The sequence below is a fragment of the Anomaloglossus baeobatrachus genome, chromosome 1 (assembly GCF_048569485.1).
Source record: "Anomaloglossus baeobatrachus isolate aAnoBae1 chromosome 1, aAnoBae1.hap1, whole genome shotgun sequence".
NCBI classification, from domain to species: domain Eukaryota; kingdom Metazoa; phylum Chordata; class Amphibia; order Anura; family Aromobatidae; genus Anomaloglossus; species Anomaloglossus baeobatrachus.
The window spans coordinates 643,276,766-643,295,050 of record NC_134353.1 but is presented as its reverse complement, the minus strand read 5'-3'; the positions used below and the strand labels follow the sequence as shown (position 1 = coordinate 643,295,050).

At 42.6% G+C, this 18,285-nt stretch overlaps 1 protein-coding gene across 1 annotated transcript in view; it reads right to left on the bottom strand.

The window, feature by feature from the left end:
- Positions 1 to 292: 292 nt before the first annotated feature.
- Positions 293 to 18,285, bottom strand: part of RAB2B (RAB2B, member RAS oncogene family) — a 29,723-nt gene continuing 11,730 nt past the window's right edge. Inside the window, 7 exon segments of the mRNA XM_075319577.1 lie at positions 293 to 3,633; positions 3,713 to 3,781; positions 3,861 to 3,972; positions 6,497 to 6,589; positions 7,360 to 7,442; positions 13,018 to 13,085; positions 16,763 to 16,834. Coding sequence (XP_075175692.1) covers positions 3,532 to 3,633; positions 3,713 to 3,781; positions 3,861 to 3,972; positions 6,497 to 6,589; positions 7,360 to 7,442; positions 13,018 to 13,085; positions 16,763 to 16,834 — 599 coding nt within the window. The 3' untranslated portion in view covers positions 293 to 3,531.

Here is an 18,285-nt window from a genome sequence, read left to right as displayed (position 1 = left end):
TGCTCAGGTGCTCAGTACGTGTAACGCGCAGTCGGACGTTGTACAGAGTATAATGGAAGTCAATGGTAAACTCAAGCATTTTTCTGGAAGATGATCACCACTATTCAAAAACTGAGGAATAAATTTTGAGACCAAATGGGAGAAAGGTTTTGTTTTTGAAGGATGAAAAAAGGAAAAAATGTGTGAATGTAACCTTTCTCTAGGGCATTTGCTTGCCCAGTTTGCCCTGCCCATAAGCCAGTCATAAATACAGCTCTATAACATGAAACAAAACAAACATTTCCAAAAGGTGTAACATGGGAAAAAGTTTATTAACACATTCATTGGAAACCAGAAAACGAACACATAAAGCGCTGTATACTTTATGTATGTATATTCTTTATGGCATCCTCTGGTACCTACCTACAGGCATTAAAGTGCAAAAAACACAAATTAAAATTCCATACATTAAAAATGGAAAAAAACAACCCTTAAACAAAACCCTGCAGAGACAGAAAAATATAAATACAAATCAATTTTTTTTTATTTTGCAAAAAAAAATGTTCCAAGTTGTATATATATTACATACATAGAGGTAATAAATAAGACAAACAGGTAAAGGCAATCTGAATTATCATGCAATGTTTATCAAGGAAATTGCTACAGTTTTCCTCCCAGGAGTTTTTCCCACCAACATTCATTGATAGGATACGTCTTTCATGTGATGTAAGATGACTGAGTTGCAGAGACTGGGTCTCCAAAACAAAATCGGCAGGGACCTAGTAGAGTTTATAGGACATTCTTGGCTCTCCAGAGCAATGCCAAGGAATGACAAATGGGAGCAGAATGGTATGGAACTCAAGAAAAGAGATGAAGCCCCTTCATGGAATCGGTGAGGGTATTGACCCATCAATAATACATATGTGACAATCCTATCTACGTGAAAAGGATGTAAAAACTATTTTAATAAATAAATCTTTAAGTAATACTTTTTACAATTGGATGCGTTAAAAGATTTTAAATCACGTTTTTTAATTGTGCCCCTGCTGTGTAATGGCTGTGTTGACTGTACAAGAACATGGTCTGATCATACCGCATCTCCTGGGCAGGGGAGGACACAGAAGAGTATAAATAATACTTTACAGCTGCTTTCAGTGAGGTAAAACATTTTCCTGCCTGTTTTATAACATGAGCAAGCGTTTGTTGCATTTCCAATCTCCTGACCCATTTCTAAATTAAGTTAGTGAGGTTGAAGCTACAGTTATGGCTGCTAAGCTCCTATGCCACCGACTTGATTTATAATGAGCTCAGAGTGCTGGAGAGGCGACAAACACTCACTCATGTTATAAAACATGCAGAAAAATGGTTTTACCTCACAGAAATCAATAGCTGGAAGCTACTCCTATATCGTTTGTATAATCACTTACTCCCCCTCCACCCCCACCCCCACGAGATGTGGTATGATCAGTCCATGTTCCTGTACAGTCAAACACGGCCATTACACAGTACTTAGCAGGGACATATATTATATAAAAAGATTATCTTAGCACAGGGACATTTTTTGAGCACATCCAATTGTCTAAATTATTTTTAGTCGATGATCTATTGATTAAAGTGTACTTAGTTTGTGGGAAAACCACTAAGGTTGTGGCTACAAGGCGTCAGATGTCGCAAGACAGAAATTCTCAGGAAGTGGCGCGACCAAAAACAATATTTGGGCAACTTGTCTATAACTAGCAAGTATACTGTAAAAACAGCCAAATTGTAAACAGGTCATAGTGGCAAGCGACTTGTTTTAAAGTGTACAGCAAGTGTGTCACTTCCAACGTCTGACCAATGATAGAAGATTCAAGGTATCTGGAAACATATTGGACTCGGTCATAGCAAGTCTCAATTTGTAATACAACACCATAAGAAATCAGTAGATGAGGTGTCACAATGCAACACTTGTCACTGTCTAGCCTTAGCTTAGAACGGATGTAGGAGGTGAAAACGCGCATCAGGAATTGACTTGTGGTAGGTCAGTTTCTATGTGGAAAAATTCAAATCTCGTGGAGGATTTGTCAAAAGCTCACCTGCCACGTCCCATGTGGACCTATCAAAATGGTGAATTCAAGTAATGCTGGCCGCAAATGTAACAACTTGCTTCCAATCTGATCAGTGTCCAGATATAATTAGCTATCACGAAACTGATCGTTAATGAGGCATACACTGCAAGGTATACAAAAAGTGATGGGAAGCCTACAAGTGCTTCTCTGCCCAATTATAGATGTTCTCCAGATACCTGTATTTCAATATTTAACCAATAAATTGGGATTCCCATAGCCGTTATATTACAGTTTGAAACAAATCATTTTAGCAATACAGACATAACAAGAAATTATGGTATGTTCAAGTGTATATCTATGGCCACCTTCAGATGTTGCCATAAAAAAAAGTGGACCGTTTTGAAAGGGATTTTCCAACCTCTTTTAGCCATTCAAAATGGTATAAAAGAGTAAATGAAGCAATATTTACCTAGCCAATCCCCTGGTCTTCATCAGCCAGCTCCAGCACAGCCCATGAATAAGACGATAGTCATCTCTGTTCCGTGATGGCACATTGCATTCTGGCCAAAATTTCCATTACAAGAATTAGTGTCTTATTGGCTCAAAATGGACTGTTTCTACTGGAGTGTTGTTGAGTACCTTCCAACTGTGACGTGAGGTGGATAAATGTTTGTTACTAGCTGCAGCAATCAGGCTTAGTACGCAGCCTCGTAAATCGGAGACCGGTGGGGGACCAGGCAAGTGACAGCATGGAAGCAGCAGTAGATTGGTTAGGTAGGTTTTACTCCTTTTGGAGCACTGTAAGCGATTTGTCAAAATCTCATAGGTAGAACAATCCTTTTAACTATATCAGTGCACACAAAGAGCACCTTATCCTCCCTTTTAATATCGATTATTCCACAATGGTTTAAAGTAATGCACATTTTGGATAGTCATCAGACAAAAGGAGTTGTACCTACAGGTGCCATAAGACGGCTGCACATTCTTGCCATGGAAGGCCATTTGGTGTCAGGCGGACATAAGTAGGGTACCTCGTCGAGGCTCACCCAAGAAACCACGGCTATTGTTAATGGCAATGCTTTGATTTCACTGGAACACTAGCTGGACATGAAGCTCCCACTAGCCTTCCTATAAAGCCCACCGCGTGTCTGTGTAAACTCTGCGCCAAACAGGTGGAGATGTGCTTGGCATTTCCTTTTCCAGTGGAATGTGAACAGCTTTGTTTTCTTTTCCTTCATTTATGTGGATTGCAATAGAATAGTATTAATACCGCTAGGTTTTCAGAGAAACGAATATTTGTAGTTGCTACACGGAGCAGGAGAATGAAATGACACTAGGACTTTAGAAGAGAATACTACCTCCCTCATGTGCATTAAAATAGGCGGAGAGGCCACTTTTTCTTTTAAACAGGAAGAGAAAGACAAAACACTAAAATAGGAAAGAGGAGCACAGACAGGGCGAGTCAGAAATTGGACCCTTCATCTTCAGACTTGACCCTTTGTCTTTAGCAGCATCCGGAGGGACCTCTTCCTTCTGCCTGGTTTTGTCGTGCTCCCCCTAGTGGCTCAGTTAATGATTGCTGAGGGCCAACCTTGATTCCATTAGCCTTAGGAGTAAAAGAATAAAACGATTAGATCACTCAACCAGACAAGGACAGTTACTCGAGTTTTGGGACCTTCATTTACCTCATTGTTTACATCAAAGAGTCCAAGTTGAATTTTCTTGTAGATTTCTTTGGCAGTACCAATAAAGGCCTAGAGAAACCCATGTAAAAAAAAGTTAGAATAGAAAAAGTGAATTAAATCTTAAGGAGCTGGTTTCTGGAATTGATACCTCTTCTACATTGGCAGCAGTTTTAGCAGAGGTTTCCATAAATATCAGGCCGTGTTCACGGGCAAAAGCTTCTCCTTCCTCCCTGGAAACATCTCTGCGGCTTTCAAGGTCACTAAGGAGATACAAGGAGGAATATGTGAGGATTGTAGTCTCAGAGGTTTAGTAAATTGATAAATTATTAGGGGGATACAGAAGTGTACATTTTACATCTGATTTATTAATGCGCCCTCCCCCGAAGCCCACGTGAAACGCGCGTTAGGGTCCTGGAGGTACACTGCCCCGCTGAGTAGAAGGTAGTATAGGCAAGTGTCACTTTATTGTGAGCGGCTGTTTACTATGCATTTGCACTTTATGAGGCGTGGCTACTGGTAGCCCTATATCTGTGCTGCTCTAATTCTGCTCCTAATGCACATGAGCACTTTCTTTGTGGACCAGATACCCCCCACTATTTGTAAACATTGCGGCTAACCTGCAAAGGCACTTTATTCCCACCTCCCTATTTTCCTATTGTCAGCATTTGGGTTCCCTCGTTTTTTGTATCCTCACCAGCACTTGTATTTTGATTATATAGGTTATTGGTGTTTTTATGACTAATTAATTAATTAAATTATATATTGATTCTCACTGAGTTAGTTTTTGGATTCTCCTTTCTAATTTTAGGTTCATATACTACTTGGGTCTCTACCAGATATTTGTATATTATAGTCAGTATGTGGGGTTAATGGTGGTCTACTTTTTAGGCCATCATTTATGTTCCCCACCTATTTATGTTCAGATGTTTTTGACATATAAGTGGCTCAAGGCTAAAGTTCAGGCCTTAAAGGGAATCTGTCAGCAGGTTTTTCCTATCTAATCTGACAGCACCTTTAGTCTATGTGCACACGCTGCGTTTTTTTGACTCTGCGTTTTTGGCCGCTAAAAAACGCACAAAAACGCACCCGCAGCAAAAAAAAACAAAAAACCTGACATTGGGAATCATACTGCAAAGTCATTTTACCCTAAAATGAATGCTGTAAGAAAAAATAAAATAAATGCAAAATTTCATTTTTTTTTTGCCATACTTCGAATTTATTCCCACTTTTCAGTATTTCCCATGATAAAATGAATGGTACCCTTTAAGAGTACAATTTGACTTGCAAAAAACAAGCCCTCGTTCAAGTAGGTTAACCGAATAAATATAAAAGTTTTGGCTCTTGGAATAAGCCGAGGAATAAAATGGCATGTTGTGATTTAACATGTATTTATATATTCATTTTTTCCTGCAGCTGCCATTTTTAATTTGTTGCTGTGCAAATGTCTTTGCGCAACACAACCATGCCACAAAAACGGCAGCCCAGGGCATCGGAGGCTGTGGTCGGCGTCCAACCACATCTCCTACACTGTGCCTGCCTCTGCTGTGGACTGGACACGTCACCCGGGTTGTCCAGTTCTCATCTATGGCAAGATTTGTCCCTGCATTACACAGACGTTTGAATGAGGCATTACACCAACTAGGCAGAAACATGCCTCTAGTCCCATCATGTGTGATCTAGTCAATGGAACTGCGCATCTAATCTCAGGGTTTGACATGGTCCTATGAGGTGCACATCTAATTCCAGGTTGTGGAACTGTCTGCTGAGCTGTGCATCTAATCTCAGGACATGATGTGGTTCTATGAGCGGCGCATCTAATCCCAGGGCGTGATGTGGTCCTATGACCCGTGCATCTAAACCCAGGGCGTGATGTGGTCCATGCATCAAATCCCAGGGTGTGATACAGCGAGGAGCACCAACTAATAATAAGGCCAGCCAGCCGTCCTCAGTGACACTATCCACATCTCTCTATCACTTTGCAGTCACCAACAAAACATTGATAGAGATATAGGATCACATTACAGCAATCAGCCCCATTCAGGAGTTTCTATACATACAGCTGGTTCTGCACGTACATAAAACACACTGTACTTGGAATGCAATATCTCGCCTTTCACTCTGGTTTCCTCAACTGGGCGATTGCATTTATGAGGCAGTTAAAAAGTTTGTCTCCCTCCCCAAAAAAAAAAAAAAAAAAAAAAAAAAAAAGGTACTTCTTACCTTGAGATAAGTGCTTTAGAATCTTGAGAATGGGGCCCAGCCTCCACTCCATTCAATGTCTATGGGACCGCTGAGTACAGCACAACCAGCGGCCCATGGAGAAAGAATGGAGTGAAGGCCGAGCATGCGCTCTTCTGCTCTATTCGAGACAGGGTGGCAGAGCCTGGTTCTCATGGCTTTGAAGCCCCGATATGGGGGACGCTGGAGGTCCCAGCAATTGTACACCCAGTGTTCACCACATTACCCCCCCTCTTATGGTCAGGGAATAAGATTTTTTTTGGGGAATTACCCTTTACGTCTGACCGTGACAGCTGAGTCGGGTATCACGATCCGAGCACAGGCTGTATTTAACAGACAAGTTCTATGGTAAAAATATAACAGAAAATCACTTTGCCACAGCAACATCTCTAAGGATCTGAGGGATGGAGATGCCCATTTAGAAGACGGTTCTCCTCAGCTCCATATTCCCACATTTCCTTCTGCCAGAAAATGTATTATAAAAGGAATGATTGTCTTATCCTCTCAGAATGCACACAATATATAACAGAAAGACCAGACTGGCACCTTTTGTTTCCGATCAGTATGATGACCATGTTGCTGCTGGAGTGCTGTCGAGCATCTTCCAACCAAGAAGTGAGGTGGATAAATGTCTCCCGTCTGAACAGCAAACAAAATACACAACAAATACACAATTACACAACAAATACTGGTATACAAGCAAGAGATACTATTTAATACGACTACATAAGGAACTTAACAGGACAGGTGATAAGAGTATAATTAGTGGGGGTCCGACTGCCGGGAGCACTCAGCAAGAGAACTGAGGTCTTGAGGCCCCTTTACACACTGAGACTTTCTAGCGATCCCACCAGCGATCCCAACCTGGCCGGGATCGCTACAAAGTCGCTGGTGAGTCACTGGTGAGCTGTCAAACAGGAATACCTGGAAAACGACGCAACAGCGATACGGACCTGCAGAACGACCTCGCTAGTCATTGGGGACGTTGTAAAGCAGCTATTTGAAAGGGAAGTCACTAACGAAGTCGTAACGGTGTCAAACACACCGATGCATGCTGCACAGCGGGAAACGGACCAAAAGAATGGTCCTGAAAGATTTGTAGCGATCAGCAACCTCACAGCAGGGGCCAGGTCGCTGATGCGTGTCACACACTGCAATGTCGCTGGGGAGGTCTCTATTAAGTCACAAAACCGGTGACGTTACAGCAATGTCGTTAGCGATGTTGCAGTGTGTAAAGGGGCCTTAACAGTTATATGTGTTAATAGAATAGTGTATAGACGGACCATTCACCTATGGGTGGATGGAGCGAGCCAGCGCCATCAACGTCCTGCCCATATAAAAAAGGAAAGGACCGGCCGCAGTGGTATATCATATGGCACCAGCTTATTGCAGGTAGGACGAGTGCTCACCTAGTGATATCATACACAAGCAGTGCGCCTGCAGCACCTCGGTAATAAGATCGGGTTATAGAGCGGAAACTCTCTTGTCCTGCCTGAGATCAAAAACAAGCAAAGAAAACTGTCAAGTAAGGGTCCGACACAACCGCAAGTCAGGTGGAGACAAAAGATCAATTTTACAAGGACATCAGTGGTAACAAATGTGGCAACTGGGAGCACAGATAAAATTCAGCTCTACAGTCCTCAACATGGGCGGAATATCACTAACTGCATGGCAGTTTTATATAGGGCTTATATATTAGTCCATATGGCATGCACAACATACAAGGCGGCCATAAAATAACCTAAGGTGTTTGGGGCCGTGTGCAGACTGACCCAGTGGACAGAATTGGCTGAAAATTAGTATGTATGCTATTCAAGGCATGGGGCAATGGAAGGTATCTTTAAACATTTTTTTATACCAAAACTCCCTACCAGGTGAAAAAGTGGCGCTGTACAGTGAGCGAGCCTTGCAACTCAATCTGCAAGATGCCTGTCTCTTTGCCGGGTCGTGCACTGTTAGTGTGGTTGTTTTATGAGATTGCCAGGAACTGACAATCTGCACTGACAGGTGCACTGAGAGCCTTTCATCATTTGAAAGACCTTGTAGTGGTCAAATGGCTGTCAATTCGCTGAGACAGCTGATGACACGTTTTGAGGCCACAGGGTTACTGAGTGTTCAGCCAGAGTGCGGGCAACGACCGGTAAGCAGAGAGGTTGGGGAGGACATTGCCACTGCCATCGTGGAACAGGGCACGAACATCCCTGTCGGGAACAGAAGGGCACGCAGTGTTTCCAGGCAATTGGGGCTCCCATACAGCACAGCGTGGAAAGTTCTCCGAAAGGTCTGGCGGGAATACCCGTACAAGATTAGCCATCATCAACAACTTCTTCCTCGTGACAATAACACATTTGCATTCATGTTTCTGGTGAGCGTAGAAGTGGATGGCAATTGGACATGGAATATTCTGTGGTGCGACGACGCACATTTTTACCTGAATGGAACGGTGAACACACAAACGTGTCGCATATGGGCTACCGAAAATCCGCATGCAGTCGAAGGGGTTCTGCTGCATTTGCCAAAGGTAACTATTGTGTGGCTTAACCTCATCATTCATCCTCGGACCGTTCTTTTACGAAGAAATGATATCAACAGGGGTTGCTACCTGTTCCGTAACAGCAGTGAGATACCAAACAATGCTGGAAACAGTGGTCATTCCGCAACTCCAACAACGGCAGTGTCTTCAGACGACCACCTTCATGCATGATTGAGCACCTCCTCACATCACAAATCGTGTGAAGAAAGTTCTGTGTGCACATTTTTCCCAATGACAGGATTTTGAGCCGCTCCTTCCCTAATTCATGGCCACTGCGTTCACCCGATCTCAATCCTTGTGATTTCTGGTTGTGGGGACACTTGAAAGAGCGTGTTTATTGGGGAAATGTCGACACCCTGGCTGACCTCAAAAACCGCATCATTTTGGAAGTGCGCAGCATCCCACCAAAAATGTTACACGCAAGTGTCGAGCATGTTCTGCATAGGATGAACATGATCACCATGCATGATGGAAGCCATATTGACCAGTTATGCTAGTCTGTGGAACAATTGTGACATCTTCAATTATCGGCACGCGGTTTTTGGGCAGCTCGCTCACTGTACAGCGCCACTTTTTTACCTAGTGGAGAGTTTTGGTATAATTTTTTTTTTTTTTTAAAGATGCCTTCAGTTTCCCCATGCCTTGAATAGCATACATACCCATTTTCAGCCAATTCTGTCCACTGGGTCAGTCTTGTTATGGTTAATATTTTATATTAAGTTAGATTATCATTTAAGCAATTTATATATCTATATATCTTTGATAATTTTGTACTTTTATATTAGCTTCATAAGTGTTATTCATAAAAGCAATAACACAGGGTGTACTCTTTGTTATAAAGATGCTTTTGTCTCAAATGTCTTTGTTAATGAATGTCCAGAAAACTGGACAGAACTAGACTTTTAGGAATGCAGCAGGATCCATCATTTACGATCTTGTTTTTGTCAACCTATATACCCATTTAAGGTAATCTATTAGGTCATGCCCCTTTCTTTGTGACAGTAATAAAACTAGTGTCTTGGGCATCTGAGATTTCAGACAAGCCTAGCACACTGACACAATTGGCTGTGTGTGTGTCCTTGTTCTCCGATCGATCGACCAACTTGTTTTAGTTAACACTGGCAAACGTGTGAGACCATTTGTCTTTCTCCTATAGCTTTTTTTGTATAGCAAGGTTTCCACGACAGTCTGCACAGGGCTCCAAACACCTTAGGTTATTTTAAGGCCACTATATATATATATATATATATATATATATATATATATATATATATATATAGTATACCACAAAAGTGAGTACACCCCTCACAATTTTCTAAATATTTTATTACATCTTTTCATGGGACAATACTGCAGATATGACACTTTCATGCAATGTAAAGTAGACAGTGTACAGCTTGTATAACCTGGTAAAAATTGTGTGCTCTCTAAATAACTCAACACACAGCCATTAATGTCTAAACCGCTGGCAACAAAACTGAGTACATCCCTAAGTGAAAATGGTTAAATTGTGCCCAATTAGCCATTTTCCCACCCCCGATGTCATGTACTCACTAGTGTTACAAGGTCTAAGATGTGTCTGGGGAGCAGGTGTAGTAAATGTGGTGTTATCACTCACACACTCTCATACTGGTCACTAAGTTCAGCATGGCACCTCATGACAAACAGTTCTCCGAGAATGTGAAAAAAATAATTGTTGCTCTGCATAAAGATGGCCTATGCTATAGACACCCTGAAACTGAGCTGCAGCACGGTGGCCAAGATCATACAGTGATTTAACAAGACAGATCCCAATCAAAACAGGGCTCTCCATGGTCAACTAAAGACAATGAATGCTTAATTTGCTAAAGATGGTAGTAATGCCTAAACTCCTATACATACTGCACAATGCCCCTGTTTGTATTTCAAGGAAAAGATTTAAAGGGATAAACTCGCTGTTTAGGGACCTGGTGTGGGGTAAAAAGCAGCCTAGGGTGCGATTAGAGACTTTACAAAGGCCGAAGGATGAGGGGGGTCTAGCAATCCCAAATCCGGAATTGTATTATATAGTGGCGCAATGTCAACATCTCAAGGGGTGGTCTCATCGAGAGAAAGATGGGGGCATTAAAGAAGTACTGGAATACATAGTGTGTAGAAGTCCATTGGTAATGGGACTAGAGGATGGTGCGGTGGGGCTCCTGGGTAGAACATCTCCTACAATGGCACTTATAAATAAGACCTGGGATAGGCTGAAAAGGGTGAGAGGGGTGACCCGGTTAACTAAGTTTACACCTATCTGGGATAACAGTAATCTCCCGGAGATTCAGAAAATGGGGAATATTGAGGAGTGGAGACGCAAGGGTGTAGTATACATGCATCAGATATTGGACGGAGGAATTGTGAAATCGTTCCCGCAGTTACAGAGTGAGTTTCAGTTACCGGTGTCCGGCTGGCTTCACTACAGACAATTAAAACATGCGATTGCAGCCCAAGCGGCTAAACAAAGTGTGGCCATACAGACTGACCTGGTACTGGAGTATGTGTGTAAGGGTGGAGGAAGCACTAAAGGGATCATTTCTGGCACATATAAAGATATACTACATACCTTTCTTTTAGACTACCCAATTAAAGCTAAATCTAAATGGGAGGAGGAAGTTGGGCCGATAACGGAGGAGGTGTGGGAGAGTATCCTGGAGTATGTCCCTAAACTTTCCATGAGCGAACCGGCCAGACTGTCTCACCTATACGTGATTCACCGGGTATATAGGTCTCCCTTACTGATGTTTAAAATGGGGTTGAAAAGGAATTCGGAGTGTCCAAGGTGTCAGGGATCTGACGCAGGTATTTTTCACATGATGTGGTCTTGTCCGAGACTGGTCTCCTTTTGGACTAAGGTTATCCACAAGATAGGAAGAACATATGGGTGTGTCCTCCCCAGGGAACCAGTGATATGCCTATTGGGATATGTTGAGGAGCTTGGGGTGGAAAATACTATGAAAATTGTCATTGCTAGGCTGCTATATGCGGCAAGAAAGCTAATCGCCAGGTCCTGGATTAAAAAAGACCCCCCGACCAGGGGAGAGTACACTAAAAGGGTGAAATGTATTCTTCAGCTGGAACAGGGAGTGTATGAAAGAAGGGGGTATGTTAAAATGTTTGAGAAGCTATGGTCTCCTTGGCTGCAATGCGGATAGGACGAGTGATGGACCAGTAAACTGATATGGGACGGGGATAGTCGTCTGAGACCTCTGATGTGTGGGTTTTGTTTTATTTGTGTTACTAGTTGTTCCTCCTGCACAACGGGATGGTTGCTATACTACAGTTGAAGGGTATCCTAAGTGTGTACTAAATGGGATGTAGTATCGGGGAGAAGTGTTGCTGCCGGGGTGGGGGAGGGGGAGTTAAAGGGGTAATAGATGTGATAAATTTAATTTGGATGCCGATTTGTTATTCTGTTGTATGTATTCTGTTTTAATAAAAAAGTATCTGATTTAAAAAAAGACAATGAATGCATATACTTAGCGTCATATCCAGCGGTTGTCTTTTCAGAATAGACGTATGAGTGCTGCCAGCATTGCTGCAAAGGTTAAAGAGGTGAGGGGGGGGGGCTCAGTCTGACAGTGATCAGACCATACGCTGCATCACAATAATCTGCATGGCTGTTGTCCCAGAAGGAAGCCTATTCTAAAGATGATGCACAAGAAACCTCGCAGTTTGCTGAAGACAAACAAACTACGGACATAGATTACTAGAACCATGTCTTGTGGTCTGATGAGGCCAAGACAAAGTTATTTGATTCATATGATAAACGTGTGTGGCTGCAAGCAGGTGAGGAGTACAAAGACAAGTGAGTAGAGTCAAGCACAGTGGTGGAAGGTCATGGATTGGGGCTCAACAAGTGCTGCCAGCTGTGGGGAGTTACAGTTCATATGAATGCCAACATGTACTGTGACGTATTGAAGCAAAGCATCATCCCCTCCCTTTAGAAACTGGGCAGTATTCCAACATGATAACGACTCTAAACATACCTCCAAGACAACCACTGCTTTGTTAAAGAAACTGAGGATAAGGTGCTGGACTAACCAAGAAGGTCTACAGACCTAAACCCTCTTTAGTATCCTGAAACGGAAGGTGGAGGAGTGCAATGTCTCGAGCCTCAACTACCTCCGTGATGTCGTAATGGAGGATGGAAGAGGATTCAAGTGGCTGTTGTGAATCTCTAGTGATCTCCATGCCCAAGACAGTTAAGGCAGTGCTTGAAAATAATGGTGGCCACACAAAATATTGATACTTTGTGCACAATTTGGCCATTTCCACTTAGGGGTGTACTCACTTCTGTTGCTAGTGGTTAAGGCACTAATGGCTGTGTGCTGAGTTATTTAGAGGGCACCAAATTTACACTGTTATACAAGCTGTACACTGACTACTGTACATTGTATCAAAGAGTCATATCTGCTGTGTTGTCCTATGAAAAGATATAACAATATATTCACAAGAATGTGGGGGGTGTATTCTTATTTACATATATACATATGTTATATAAATCCCGTCTCACCGTGTCCCATATCTGCAGCTTGATGGGTTTCCCATCAATATTAATCATTCTGGCGCCAAACTCAACTCCTGGGAAAACATAAATAATGTTAGTAAAGTGCGTTTTTAGGACTAAACAGGTCACGTGGGCTGACAAATCTAATGTCTCATAGGTTCATGGCCCATGAACGCACCCGAGTTCTAGGGATTATGGGATGGGGTCGTAGAGATCAGAATTAATAAACCCATCCAATCAATATGCTGTAACCTTCTCCGATAGGAAAACTTGGCATAAGAAAAAAATGTGAGGGAGAATCTAAGCGTCCAATACAAAGATATGAGACACACGCAGAACAGGGAAAGGCACTGTGCACCAATACTGCTTATGTGAACGTTATAGCTGCAAATCAGTGAAGACATCACATTTACAGTGCCTTGAAAAACTATTCATACCCCGTGAACGTTCCCACGTTACACCCACAAACAAATGTATTTTATGTGACATACCAACACTAAATAGTATTTGTGAGGTGTAGAGGAAATGATACATTGTTTTGTACAGGTTTTAGAAATTTACTGTATTTTTTCGGATTATAAGACGCACATTTCCTTCCCAAAATTGGGGAGGAAAATGAGGGGTGAGTCTTATAATCTGAATGTAGCTTACCGGGAGGTGGAGACTGGGCGCTGGGCTGGCGGCAGGGGCGTGTGCTGGATGGGTAGAGTAGTGCGGCGGGTGTGCCAGGTGCTCTGGCTTGAAATGGCACCCGGAGTCGCCGCATTGATCTCCCAGCAGCAGACTTAAGGAAAATGGTGCCTGGAGGTGGCATGAGTGCAGATGAGATCTCAGCTTGTCATTAAGCCGAGAGTTCAATCTGCGCTCACCCCAACTCAGGGTGCCATTTTTTTTTAAGCCCGCCGCACTGCCCTATTCCACACAGCCAACACTGTCCCTGCAGCCAGGACAGCCTCCACCGCAGCATTGCCCTACTCCAGCATCCCCTGCCTCCTGTTACCCCACTCCACTATCGCTGTCGACCCCCTCCAGTAAGAAACCATCGGAGGATAAGACTGACCATTTTTTTTTTTTTTTACCTTTTTTTCCCCCCTCTCTAACTTTAGGATGAGTCTTATAAACCGGTGCATCTTATAAAACGAAAAATACGGTAATTCTGAAAATAATGACAACCATTTATATTCAGCCCCCCCGTGTCAATTTGTAGGACCAATTTTTGCTGCAATAACTGCGGCAGGTCTTTTGTGGTACATCTCTACCACTTTGCACATCTAGAAGGATATAACGTTTGACTAGTCTTCTTTGCACACTAGCTCTATTTCAGTGAGATTGGATGGAGACGCCTGAACAGCAATTTTCATTTCCTGCCAGATTCTCAATGGGATTTACGTCTGGACATTGACTGGGCCACTCAAACACACGAATATGCTTTAATCTAAACCAGAGGTCTCAAACACGCGGCCTGCGGGCCACATGCGGCCCCTCGGGCTGCTTCATGCAGCCCCCCCAGGCCCGTGGCCCTGTTGACTATCGTGGCCGGTGCACGGGCAACAGCCACTGTCTGCGCTTTATGTCAGATGATTGTTTTGCCGACGCTGCATTGGCGGACAGCTGCATTGGAAACGTTGTGCACAGAGAGCGTGATTCTGCGACTGGAGTGCTGGCAAAACAATCATCCGACATAAATTGCCGCCAGTGGATACTGCCCCTGCACCAGCCGCTATAGTGAACAGGGGCAGACAGCAAGAAGCAGAGATGAGGCAGCCGAGGGAACACGGGGCACAGGTGAGAAGAATGGTGTGTGTAGGTAGAACGGCACATTAACCCCTTAGTGACCCATGACGTACTGGGTACGTCATGGATCGTGTGAGGTTAATCCCCGCCCCCTACCGTGGGTGGGCCGTGGCGATCCGCACACATATCAGCTGATTTCAACAGCTGACATGTGTGCCTGTTTGTCGCGAGTATTAACCCCTTACATCTTACTGCCAAAATCTGGCAGCGAGATGTATATGCGGGCAGCCATTATGATAACTTACCCCGTCCCCATCGGAAGACATGTGGCGTGATCACGTGACTTCCGGTGGAACGTCAGCTTGAGTTGCAAAAAATAAGCCATCACTGAGTCATAGATCCTAAAAAATGATAATGCTACGGGTTTCGGAAAATGGCGCAAAATGTGCGCCACTTTTTTTGACAAACTTGTGAATTTTTTTTTAACCCCCTTAGATACAAATAAACCTAGACATGTTTGGCGTCTCCAAACTCACACTGACCGGAGACATCACACCAAAACATCAGTTGTACCATATAGTGAACACTGAATAAAATGTCCCAAAAACTATTGTTCGCTCACACTTTTTTTTTGCAATTTTTCCACACTTGGAAATTTTTTTGCCGTTTTCCAGTACACTATATGGTAAAACTTGTGGTTTCATTCAAAACAACTCGCCCCGCAAAAAAACAAGCCTTCATATGGCAAGATAGATGGAAAAATAAAAAAGGTACGGCTCTCGGAAGAAAGAGGAAAAAAAGAGGAAAAAAAACAAACTGAAAAACGCAAAATGTCTGTGGGGACATAACTACAAGCAGAGGACCAGGAAAGGGCACCTTACTACAAGAAGAGGTCCTGCATGGGCAGATTAGTAAAAGGAGACAGTGATGGGACACAATACTACAGGATGGGCACATTACTATGGGATAGGGACAAGGTAGGCACATTACTATAGGATCGGGATTAGGTGGGCACATTATTACAAGATGGGGACAAAGATGGGCACATTACTATGGGAAGGGGACAAGGATGGGCACATTACTAGAAGATGGGGACAAAGATGGGAAACATTACTACAAGGGGACAAGGATGGGCACATTACAACAAGATGGGGAACATTACTAAAAGATGTTGGCCAAAATTACTATATGGTGCTAATTGTAACACTATTAGTTACAAGAAAGAGAGAAAATGTTTAAAAAAAAAAATTAAAAATAAGGCATGACTTTTTTAACCATCAAAAATGTTTGTTTTTGGTTTTTTTTATATTTAAACAAAGAACGTGCATGTATGTTATAATAAACAAGTGAAAAATGTTCAAAACCAGTGATCCAAAAGGTGTGTAAACTAAATATGGTACCAATAAAAATGCCACTTTGTCCTGCAAAGAATGCGCCCCCCCCCAGATTTATTTTCTCTGTGCGGCCCATACACCCAGCCGAGTTAGAGACCCCTGCTCTAAACAATCCCATTATAGCTCTGGCAGTATGTTTAGGGTTGTTGTCCTGCTGGAAGGGAAACTACAGCCCATTCTCAAGTCTTTTGCAGCCCCTAACAGGTTTTCCTGCAGGATTGCCCTGTCTTTCTTCTTGCTACTCTACCATAAAATTTGAGGCCTACGCACAGCAGCTGTAGTTATACAGAGAGTAAATAACCACCGGTCGATTTAATTTACTAATTAGGTGACTTCAGACGGCCACTCAGGATTTTAGGGGGCTGAATACAAATACACATCACTTTTCAGATATATAGTTTTAAAATAATTAGAAAACCACGTATCATTTCCTTTCCACTTCATAAATACTTGCTAGTTAGTGTTGGTATATCATATAAAATCCCAATTAAAAAAAATAATTTAAGTTTGTGGTTGTGCAAAAGTTCACGGGGTATGAATACTTTTTCAAGGTTCTGTATGTATTCTACAAAAAAAACAGTGAACTATACAGAAAGCCAGATATGGAAAAAAAGACAATTCACCTATTGTTAAATCATGAACTGGCTGAAATCTCTTATCTGTAAACTGCAACAGTAGACAGGATTTTCCCACTCCTGCAAGAAAAAAAAAATCCATTATCAGTTATTAACACTTACATGGAATCTGTCCACAGGTTTTTGCCATGTATTCTCAGAGAAGCTTAACGTAGGGGTAGAGACCCTGATTCCAGTGATCTGTCCCTGGCTTGTTTGCTTGCTGTCGTTTTGATTCAATCACTTTTCTCTGATGATGATCTAGCAGTTTCCAGAATGCTGAGCCCATCCATATGACCCACCACTGATTGACAGCTTTCTCTGTGCACGTTGCATCGGCATAAAGCTGCTAATCAGTGATGTGGACGTGGTTGGACAAGGAGGCATGAAGCCAGTTCTCCTGTAGTGATAATCTCCTGCTGATTAAACGCAGATTGTAGTGAAACGGCGGTGCTCTCAGATTATATAGTAAAAACTTGTTGATAGCTTCACACAAGATCGTTAGGTTTTTAAGTTTTAAAGTTAAAAGCAGTTATGGGTCGAGTGTCTAACTAAATCAATCGAGGTCACTTATTTTACATTTTTAATAAAAAGGAGACACCACCTACAGTGCAAATTATATATACTATATATTAAACATAAAATATTATATATATATCTATATATTTCTAAAATAATTAAAAAAAATAAATAAATAAAAAAAATAAATAAATAATAATATACATAAAATCAGACAAATAAAATCAGCTCATATAATCATAGGTAAGGATGGTTGACCTTAGGGAGATCAACATCCAGCACCGCGGAGACACCATCACTTGTTTCTCAACGCAGTGATTCTAGAACAATGCCCCCTGGGAAATATGCGAAACAAGAAAGCCGCGGAGACACCATCACATGCTTCTCAACGCTGGCAGTAAACTAGCCAGGTCTTTCACCGGGAAGGAACAACTGGCTAGTGGGAGCAATGCCTAGTAAAAGGCTACATTGAGAAACACGTGATGGTGTCTCCGCGGTGCTGGATGTTGATCTCCCTAAGGTCAACCATCCTTACCTATATAGCCTTTTACTAGGCATTGCACCCACTAGCCAGTTTCCTACTCCACACTGATGAGGGGCAAATACCCAGAAACAGCTGTCTGTGGATGGATACCATGTTTAGCATAGGTGGTCTCCTTGACTGGAGACTGCCCTTCCTGTGGTTGTTCCTTCCCAGTGAAAGACATGGCTAGTTTCCTGCCAGCGTTGAGAAACATGTGATGGCGTCTCCGCGGCTTTCTTGTTTAGCTCATATAATCAGACATGAGCACTGGCCCTCCTAATGCAGCCATATATCCGAAAATGGCCGCTGTGATTTGGGAAAGTTGTGGCAGGACTTTGCATCAGTATTTGTTATGCAAAACCAGGAGGGAAATCCACAGGTAGAAATGTCTACGGGAAGATTTGGATGTGTGTTGTACTTTGATCTGGTCCTGGCTTACAATCCACCCAGACAAAAGACAAGTAATACAATCCAGTGTGTGCAGCAAGCA